This window comes from Pleurodeles waltl, chromosome 1_2 (assembly GCF_031143425.1).
Source record: "Pleurodeles waltl isolate 20211129_DDA chromosome 1_2, aPleWal1.hap1.20221129, whole genome shotgun sequence".
NCBI classification, from domain to species: domain Eukaryota; kingdom Metazoa; phylum Chordata; class Amphibia; order Caudata; family Salamandridae; genus Pleurodeles; species Pleurodeles waltl.
Window position 1 is genome coordinate 932,743,253 of NC_090437.1, and position 11,004 is coordinate 932,754,256.

Here is an 11,004-nt window from a genome sequence, read left to right on the forward strand (position 1 = left end):
AAAATATTTATCATCATAGGCATATACAGTTCATAGTTGTTTGAATATGGTGGTTATGAAGGAAAGAGCCAACTCTTGAGTAGTTTTCTGAAGACAAGAAAGTTGTCTGTGGCTCTTATAGTTGGGGGTAATGAATTCCATAGTTTGGCTGCTTGGACAGAGAAGGATGTCCCTCCTATAGTCTTTTCCTTGTATGGTGGTTTTCTAAGGCGGGGTGCCAATCTTGAGCGGAGGTTTCTTTGTTGGATGTATTTGGTAATTTTCTTTCTGATAAAAAGCGGCCCTGTTCCATGTATAGCTTTGTGGGTGATACAAAGCAGCTTGAAAGTGCATCTTCTGGCAACGGGTAACCAGTGTAGTGCTCTCAAGGCAGGGGAGATGTGGGCTTGCGGCTTTACATGTAATAGTAGCCTAGCTGCAGAATTCTGGATACGTTGTAGTTTTTTCATAACAGATAGAGATGATCCATGGTAGAGGCCATTGGCATAATCCAGTTTGGATAGTACAAGCGAGATAGTAGCTTGCACCTTGTGTGGAAATCTGAGGTGGGGGAAGATGCGTCGTAAAGTCTTCAAGGTGATGAAGCTTGTTCGTGCTAATTTGTCCACTTGGGCATTCATAGTTAACTTCGAATCCATGGGTTAAAAGTCACGAGGTGACGGGGACACAGGCCTGCAAACCAGAAGGCTAAGCTAAACTCCTGATTCCCATTAAAACTAAATAGGATCCACTACAGTGCCTTTGTATTGCTAAGTGTAAAAAATAGACTGCTAAGGCTTTTAAAAGTGGGCTCAAAAGAATATACAATCTGCAATGAACTCCAATGGAGGAATTGTTACCCTAACATGCCCTACTTACGAGTTAAGAAAAGAGGGCACCCTAGCACCCCTTCATCAAAGGAAAGTGCCCATGAAGCCATCCAAAAAAGCGGTGACTCCATGTTGGGCAGAAAACTCATCACATCAATCAATCACTGACAAAGCCAATAGGTCTCACCTATAAATTAGCAATTGGCTTTGCCAATATGTTTTAGCCTTGTTGTACATCAGTGTGACTGCTGTTCAGCATGGCTAAACGTTAGAATCGTAGAGTGGAGTGTCATAGAGTAGAGTGTTGTTGCACACTGCCATTACAGACAGCATTCTCAATTTTAATGACAATTACATGTGTACATATGGTTTTACCAACAAAACAACACAACACACAAACAAAATGTGTTTAAATGGCGTCACCTAGTGTACTGATTTGTTTTGATCATGTTTAAATATTTGTTTCCATTACACATTTGAGATACAAAAGAAGTGCTTCATTTGTTTTTTCGTAATTCTGATGTATTCTGAAATATTTGCACAGTCCATTTACCAATATTTAAATTGAGTTGTGTGCTAGTAAAAATTATTTTTTCTTCCAGTACTCGACAGAGCCTGACCTTTGACCTCTGTCGTTGAACACACAGCAAATGGGACAATATAATAAAGAACCTTCAGATGCCTGTTTACAGAAAGCAAGGACTCCTTGAAGAATACAAGGAGCAATGGTGAATAAGGTTTGCTCTACAGAAGCAGTGAAGACATGCTGGGCAGTCTTAAACAAATAAAGTCAGCAAATAGCAAGCCAGAATATGTGGGCTGCAAACTGCAAAGCCAATGAAGTTATATCCCCGCCACACAGCTGTGCTGTCTGGTAGGCTTCGACCTAATTGGCCTGTCCTATCTTTTCATGCATGGACTTCTCTGCCCCAACTGTGGAGTCTCCGCAGTTGTAAACTTGTTATTAATTTGGCGTTTGTGATTAGCTAAAAATTAGTAAACCTAAACAAAAGTGTAATTTACCTTTGTGAATCAGGCCCTTGGAAAAAATGAGCAAGCGTCAGTAATGCTGCCACATTATTCAAAGTGGAAAGAAATGGGATGAGTACGGTGAAAATGAGGCAACCATCTCTAAAGGTACAGTTTTGGCAAAGACTGAAAGAATGTTTCCCTTTAATCTCTTAGGCTGCAATCTCAGCATGGATGCATGGATGAGATCAAATAAACTGATACTACACCCAGTGTCTCGCTGCGCTATCAGACTTGCCTAAGGGGCGTTCAACGGGTTTCCCCTTACTGCAGTTATTAGTCGTGACCCACACGAAATCACCTTGCCGGATTTTATCCAGAAGGAAGAACGTGCGGAAGGGTTCAAACACTAGGGTTATAGATATTTGCAACAAAAAAATCTGAAAAAGGTTGAAGATGCATGACACAATACATTCTGTTACTTTACTCCCTCAAATGAACTGCTTAATATTGAAGGGCCCATGTCCGTAGGCAGGGAACTGCTGGGAAATGAGCAAACATCACTGAGGGAATCTCCCAAGCCCCCCTCCCCGGCCTGACAGGTTGTGTGTGTGGGTGGGTGCGGGAGGGGAGGCAGGTCCAGCCAGGAGAGCCGCCCCTCGGCTGCTCCTCATGCGTCCCCCTGCTCGCACCTGTCCACTGCAGACTAGGAGCGCCTCCTCCTCACATCCTCCTGGGCCGGTGAGACCTGCACACTGCAGCAGCCCTCCCAGGAGCCCTGAGCCAGCGCGCACTGCAGCAGGACTTCTCCAGAGGGGAGCCCAAACCAGGACTAGAACAAGGATCGGCCCTGCTCTCTCCAGACACGAGGGCGTGTACAAGGGATGAAATGAGATCTAAGGATTCCAGGTGACCTGCCGCGGCGTCCACTAAAGGCCTGCTCAGCACCTGTCAGGCGTCGAGTGTGTATTAAAGGAGCTCGAGCCCTGCGGGCAGACACAGCAGAATCAGTAGGGAGTCTCACAGCAGCCCTGCTGACACTTGCCTATCGCCGAGACCTTCCCCGCATCGGACACTTAAAAAGCGACGACCAGGTCAGAGGACCCTCACTGAGCAGAGAGCTGAGCCTCACAGCGGAGCTCGGAGAATTTGATTCTCACACGTTGGAGACCCGAGCATCTAACCCTCACGGATCAGGGTCCCTGCACTCACTGCTGGTCCTTTCTGGCATCGCACCCTGTAACTTATTGCTTTTTCTGCGCTCCCTGGTCTCACTCCTGGGGTCGCTCCATGGCCCCACTGGCCGAGGCCGGTAGTTTCTTCGGCGGCCTGGAAGGATTGGGACAGCAGGTGGGCTCCCATTTCTTATTGCCCCCTATGGGAGAGAATCCGTTTCTGATGATGACTGACCAGCACCCGAGCGGCGAAATGGCACCCCACTTTCTGCAGGGCATCCTGCGCCGGCGTCAGCTCTACTGCAGGACCGGCTTCCACCTGCAGCTCCTGCCGGACGGTTCTGTGCAGGGTACCCGCCGCGACCACAACCGCTTCGGTAAGTGACCCATCCCTGCGCCAGGCTCAGTATCAAGGGCACAGACCCGCACACAAACACATGTATTCAAAGCAACACCCGGGAGGCACCCCATTCAAGCGGGGCCTCAGACAGACTTTAGAGCTCGCAGGATTGCACCGACCCCAATCGCTATAACACAGAAACGGACTTAAAAACAGTCACATACACTCGCACAGACACCCGCACGCACAGATCCTTCCCGTAACACCTGCACGGACAGGATCACACAGACCCTTTCACACATGCCCTAATAGGCAAAGGCGACAAAATGTACACACTCTCATATCAGCAGATACACACTTACTTGTGTGCACAGTTACTCATCTGCGTGCATTCAATGTTCATATGAACGCACACAGATACCCACTCCACTTAGTCACATAAACTTCCACGAGCCTCATTCACACAGGCACTGCCGCCAGTAGATGGAAAGGTTGCACAGGTGAAAGGTATTCAGAGGTGGGGATGCACGACACAGCGGTGTTGTGCATCTTGCTATTGTTTTAAGAGCTTAGGTTTGTATTTAATGTTATGCTCGTTGTGAATTGTAGTTTTTTCAGTACTTGCGCAGAGCGCGAATAGATGTCGAACAACAGTAATCCAGTGCAGCGGCAACGCCACTTTTTAAGCAGAATCCATCCATCCATGTACTGCGCACTCACAGACCAACCCCATGCCTGGTGCTGCTGTGAGGCCCCCGAGTGCGAGTACTTGAGTGTGGAAGGACCACACATCTGTACTCGTGCGACGAGGCGCGCCACAGCACAGTAGCAGATCACGGTGAACACATTGAGCACTCGCTCCTTGCCTTTGCTGTGCGTTCCTCGGGGCAGTCTGCGATAGCCTCTTCAACCCGTCTGCCCCTCACTGTACTGCGTGCACGCATTGCACAAATCTTCGTGCTTTCACCTGTTTCCCGTGTAGGCACATTGCCTATTAGCAGGATGGAGAATTGCCTGCAGATGCACAGCCCAGCCGAACGTGCGTGTATCCTTTTCTGTGCTTATATTAAATTAAATCAGACCACTGCTCATTCCTGTGGGAGACTTTTGACACCTTGACCCTCCCCAAATAGCAGCACCCGGGTTTTAATGCATTAGGCGGATTTTAGATGTGCACGTGCAAAGGTTTGCTTATTAAAGTAAGTGCCTGCAGCGTGCTCGAGGTCTAAGAGAAACCCACGCCTGGCCCACGCTGAGCGGACAGGCTGCGTGTGTTCAAAGTTATGTTATTTCAGCTCGTCATCGTGGCCTTTTACTCCCTCCCCACCAGTTTCTCTACGCTCCCTCACCTCCACCTGCATAGACACAACAAGGGAGGGAGCGCGCTCTGCGATGCGCGCTGCCTCTTGAAGTTGGGACGTTTGATATCGGCTTTAGCGCCAGAGCTTGTAGCAGTTCTTCCTTTGATAAGTAAGGTCGCGGGGCTCCCCCAGTATGTAAACACCCCCTCAGCCCTACATCAGGTGCTGCCCGGCAGACTTCAAACAGAGCGCAGCGACTCTCCTCGCCGTCTTTGTCCTGCCCCTATGCTCCCTGTCGGCCGCCTCTGATGTGGTCTCGGCCTCTCGGCTGACTCACCGCCTTATTATGGTTTTACAGAAAGGGGCGGCTTTGAAAGGGAGCGCAGCAAAAAGACTAAATACCTCCATGCGTTCTGACAGGGCAGGCCTGCCTGGCAGGCCGCTCACTTCCCAGACACTATTAGTATGTATCCGTTTCAACAGGCAGCAGCGCTGGGCTCCGTTGCACCCTCTCCCTTATACAGCGCGCCACGAAGACCTGTGTGGAGACAAGCACTCAGAGTCCGCACTGTAAGTGAACGCAGTCAAGCCGAACGCCAGATTATTTTTAAAAAGTAATCTTTAAAATGTTTTTACACACATGAAAGGAGTGATGAAATCTCGAGCATTGTCGCTGGGAGGTCAGAAATGTCTTTGGAGGGGCACTAAATTTGCACCTGTCAAGTGACATGATTTCAGTCTGTGCACCGATGGACAGGCGATTTGCACCGAAACGTGCAATGTGACCGATGAGCGACTAATGCAAAAAGTCATTTTACTCTATGAAAATGTCACCTTGCTGGTAGGTCAATCCACATGTCGCCGTGCCCTCGCCAGTGAGCCCAAAAGCTGGTGCAAAATTGCCAATTAACCCAGCTACAAGTCCATAGCATGCAATGTTTCCTAGGGCTTGTCCCCTCACACACTTTTGCTGGGCTTCAACGCCCACGCCCCCGCTCGCACGGGGACTAGGTCTGGTCGCAGTCCCGTAATTTCAAATCACCACTGCAGACTGATACTAGTGTAATTTTGAATCATTAGTTGTGGGTGTGTGTGTGTTTGCCCTATTCTCGTGTGCGTAGTGTGTATGTACTCTGTGGGTGTATTTGGATTGCCAGGCCCCCTGCCCTCTGTATAGGTGTCCCACCTTTATGCACTGGTTGTGTTCTGTGAATGCATTTTGTAATATTAGGTGGGGTGTGCTTGTATACACCTGCTAGTCTAATGTTTAGTGATGTGCTCTAGGGATGTATTTTCGATTGTTACATTTGGGTGTAAGTGTGCCCAAGTCTAATGCGCGGTGCTGTGCTCTGGAGATGAACTATGAATTGTTAGTTGTGTGTTTGTGTCCATTCTCGCGTTCGGTGGCGTGCTCTGGGACGAATTTTGGATTGTTAATGTTATGTTTGTCCGTTTGTCTCAGTCGCATGTTCGGGCACAGCTCTGGGACGATGGACTGCCCTGTGTGGGTGTTTCTATGTGCCCTGTCTCTTGTTCGGTGGACTTCTCTGGGATGTCCGATGGATTGATCTGTGTGTGTGCTTCTTGCGACCCAGTCTCATGTTTGGTGGATTGCCCAAGGGACTTTTTTGCTGTTATCAATTTGTGGCCTGCTGTCACGCGTCCCCGTTGCCATGCCATCGCATTAACCACCCCCTCTTTTCTTTCAGGCATCTTGGAGTTCATCAGCGTGGCTGTGGGGCTGGTGAGCATCAGAGGGGTGGACAGCGGCCTGTACCTGGGAATGAATGACAAAGGGGAGCTGTACGGTTCGGTAAGTGTTCTGCACTCGAACCCCTATCTGGCTTAATGTGGAACTCTCACTGCTCTGGGTTTGAGGTAGACACCCCGCGGGTCTATTCGGGCCACATGTGCTATATCGAATAATTCAAGGCTCCACTTATTTGGGGTGTTGTACGCATGCAGAGTCATCATTTAAAGACATATAAACATTTCAACACTTATTTGCCACGTTGTGACATAGCAACACCAGAGCTTCCACAGCTGGGGCTCGCCCGTAAGCAATGAGCGATATATCGATTAATTGATTCCAAGACGTACAACGATCAATGTATTTTTCGTGTTTCCCCATCTAAGACGAACATAGCTATTTTAAAATGCGCTGCGGCTGGAGAGGGACCGGGGGGTGAGGAGGAGTCTGTATCTGACAGTGCACAGCCTCTGAATACACAAACATCTGTCAGATTCACCTCACGCGCCCCCTTGTCCGCGCGACTCCCGCTGATGAGGCGCTGATGGGATCTGTGTTTGATAAAGTCAATCAGGCTGCTGATTCGCTTTGATTATTCCCTATAGCGAATCATCATTTGAATTGGCACACAGCAAATGGCCCGCAGTTTGCCCCCCTCGGCCTAAGCCTCCGTGTCACAATGTTAACCCCCCTCTGCTCTTCCCGTACGCTAAAAGACATCCACATGCGGGGATACGTCTGGTGATTCCCGGAAGGCCATCGCGACAAACTACAGAGTAAAGCGAGTCAGATACCGAGAAATACATTAAAAAACAGTAGTCTACGCGAACATGCTAGGTATGAGCACACGTGATTTCTGCTTTTTGGGACTCTGAGGGTCTCTCTTCCCGTTGTTCCGCAGCAGGTGGCGCTGTGCGACTTGAGCTTCTGAGACCTTTAGGCACAATATGGAACCTGAAGCTATGCTGATGGATGCCTGCCTTATCATACAGAATATACCTTTATGGGGAGCCTCTACACTCATAGAGCGGTACACCAGAAGTCATATGCACTGTCCACACAAGTATGTACGTGCAGCACGACTATATCTTACAGACAGCAGCAGTTCGCCTGTGCAGTTTTTCCTAAATAGATGTAAATTGGATGAAGGACGCAGATCCATGCATCCAGGGCCGGCTCTAGGGCAGTGCGAGCGGTGCCATCGCACCGGGTGCTGACTTCGGGGTAGGGCGCCAGCGAACATTGTCGCACAGGAAACCACCAGCGTTAAGGCCGGCTCTGCCTGCATTTCATGACTTTGATGTCTTTCAGAAGAAATAACATGCACCCCCTTTGTGTTATCGGTGTGTGTGTGTGTTAGCTTTCGCGCCTCTAGCTCATCTTCCCTTTTTTTCAGCATTTCAAATTACGTAATGTGCCTAGAAATAAGCTGTCCGTGCTCTAGTCTGTTCATAGGGGATTGCTAGCCAGGAGGTGTATTGCGGGAGGATAAACACTGTCTTCGTATCAGTACTCTAGGGATATAAGTAGATAGACAAACCCATAACCTGTCTTTTAAATTGAATATGGCTTTTTAGTCTTTTATAACTCGTTCTACTTTTAGGAAAACCACTACACTCAGCAAAATTGTGTAACGCAAAACTCTCTCTTGTGGCACGTGAGTCGAGAGGTCAGGGGTCATTAGTGAGACTGCATTGCTTCGTATACATTGAGGCTTCTTGCTTAGCGATTTACCCGACTTCCCTGAACAGAGTAAACAAATCACTATTACAGCTGTAGCACTTTCAAAGGAACACAAATGTGTCATTACTTATCACAGATATTGAACTATCGATGACTTTGAAACGCATCGGTTTCACATATCTTGTTAAAGTCAGTTCATACACATCTTTAGGTAAGAGGACAGTGAAATGTAATAACGTATTTCATCAACACTTTTAGACTGGTTATTTGATTCTTTACATTTTTCTTTTCGTCTTTAGGAAAAGTTGACTTCAGAGTGTGTCTTCAAGGAGCAGTTTGAAGAGAACTGGTACAACACCTACTCCTCCAATCTCTACAAACACGGGGACTCTGGGAGGCGCTATTTTGTGGCTCTAAACAAAGATGGGACCCCCAGGGACGGGACCAGGTCGAAGAGACATCAGAAGTTCACCCACTTCCTGCCCAGGCCTGTGGACCCAGAGCGAGTGCCCGAGCTCTACAAGGACGTGCTGGGCTACAGCTGAGAGGTGGCACCCAGGGGCGGGAAGGGAGCCAGACGCAGACCAGTCATCCTTGCCACAAAGTCCGCGGAGCACAAGGATGATGCCAGACTCAGGCACGATGAAGCTGCTAGGCCTATGGAGAGCTGAAACAGGTCAGCTGGCGGGAAGACTGCGTTTTACCCATTGGTCGGGGCAAGGACAAAGATACTGCAAAAGCCGACTGGCCCAAATGACTTTTGGTAACTGCACCTTGAAGGATTGTTGTTCGATGGGTTAGGTTAATCCGATGTCATGTTAATCTACGCTGCTGGGTGTCTGCCTTTACTGAATGAATTAATTAATTACAACCTGAAAACTGAAATAACCTACTTGATTCACGAATGAACCTCAGTGTAGATTGGAGGAGAATGGAAGAGCCCTGAATGATCTGCACAACAAGTAGTCCTGTTCTGGAGTAATACATGGTATGCAGACTTCCTACACTACACTACTGGAATGGCGATGTATCTTAAAACAAAGATAGATCTATTTTTCAAGACTACTATGGCAACACTTTTCCAGGCTGCATATATTTATTTTTTATATTTATTTATTAAAGAATTTATTTTTTATCGGGATCTGAGTGGAATTCTTCCCTGCACCCATTTCCCAGAGATATATCAGGACGTCGATGTGTATGCTAACATTCACTGAGAGCTGTAACCTATTTGTAAGATTAAATTATCATTTTTATCTCAATTTCACTGTCGAATGTAGGACGCCATCCCGAGTTTAAATATCATAGGTTAGCCTTGTAGGCCAATGAATCCTACTCATGAGCCGATCGTTTCGAAATAATTGCTGAACTGTTGTGAGCTACAAGAATGCCTTAAAATATATGTACAATACTTAATGCACATTAAAAAAGGGAATTACACAATTGTCTTTTCGGTTATTTTCTCTCGGAATTTGTGTCTCTTTCCAATGGCAATCCTTTAAATGTTCAAAACAACAACAGAGGAGGGGCCAAAAATGGGAAATTCGGAGTCTAGCTCCTGGTCCCGTGTGTAAAGTTCCCACTAACAGTCAATCAAATACAGATTACACAGGGTTCCATCTAATTGTGAGTTTCTTTCAAGTGAGAAGCTTTGGTCAGTGATTGAGAACCAAAGGTATTCGAAGCAAGAGCCCTCACTCACCATCCGGTGACATGCTTCATCATAGGGCTATCTCCTCGTCAGGCCGGCGCTGCAATGCCTGACGGGCCCCACAGGGGGGCTCTTTGCCGGAGATCTTTTATGAATCGAGTGTGGCCGGTCAGAGACAAAGGAGTAAAGGATTGGTAAATAGAAAAATTAAAAATGTCTAGAGGTAACTACTAATAATTTTAATTCTTATATTTATACCGCTGACAAGATTAAAAACCAGAAAAAAAGGGGGGAGTTAGTGGAATAATGACCACAAACCCCACAGAAATACACATCGGTATGGTAAAAATAATGTCTCTTAGAGAAAAGTGGCATATAAGAGACAGAGCACACAGGGTCCCCTGTGTCACTCTATGTGGTGGGTCGACATGTTTCTCGCTACTTATAGAAGAATTAACTTATGCGATTCATCAGGACCTAGTAACATACCTAATCCTATAGAACAAGGGAAATTCCACACATATGATAGTCAAAAAACTTAGAAAAATGTAAAAGAAAGAAAGAAACCACAATTAGCATAACGTAGTTCATATACAGGAAAAACTTCACACTAAATTACATAGTGCAACCCCAAATTTGAAGTGCAGAAACACTCAAGTGCCAAGTGGTATATGAACATTTTATACGGGCAAGGACAAGTGAAAGGCCAATAAGGCAGAAAAACATCCAGATTGCTTACCCTCCAACAATTAATGGTAGGGCCACATCGGGGGAGTCCAGGCTAAAAAAAATCAACTCTGATCTAGATATATGTACACAAAAGAGGAACATGAAAACAAATGTCACTGAAAAGTTACGAACTCCATTAAAACTAGTTAGACAGCATGATGAAATAGTAAATAAAATACACTACTATGCTCCTGTGTCCAAACGTTAGATTAATCTCAAATATAAAGGGAACATAAGAAATAACAGAGAGTATTCCTATCTGTCAAAGCATGACCGAAAAAGAAAACAAGTTGCAGCAATGAAACAACCAGGTTTCAATAATAAAACACCCCCGGTAGTGACGCCCATGTGGTGCTGTCAAGATCGGGTGTTTCTGTAAATACAACCGATCGTGCTGAAAAATGGTAGGGGAAAGCATGGTAAAGACAAAATAACAGCGCGTGTATAATCGCGAGTAACATAAAGCTGTTACCGCGTAAGGTCTGCACGCTGCGAGCCAGGACACACATTACGGACGGGGGAATGCCAAAGGGAAACCGCCGAGTATCCGGGCTCGTAAAGAAGGAAAAAATGTGTCGCAGAGGTGCCGAAAGAGAA

At 46.9% G+C, this 11,004-nt stretch overlaps 1 protein-coding gene across 1 annotated transcript; it reads left to right on the forward strand.

Annotated features, from left to right (window-relative positions):
- The first annotated feature begins 2,531 nt into the window (after window positions 1–2,531).
- On the forward strand, window positions 2,532–9,429 carry FGF20 (fibroblast growth factor 20). Its single transcript, XM_069234527.1, has 3 exons — window positions 2,532–3,330; window positions 6,304–6,407; window positions 8,327–9,429. The coding sequence occupies exons 1-3, from the start codon at window positions 3,069–3,071 to the stop codon at window positions 8,570–8,572; spliced, it is 612 nt and encodes a 203-aa protein (XP_069090628.1). The 5' UTR covers window positions 2,532–3,068; the 3' UTR covers window positions 8,573–9,429.
- Window positions 9,430–11,004: the final 1,575 nt, after the last annotated feature.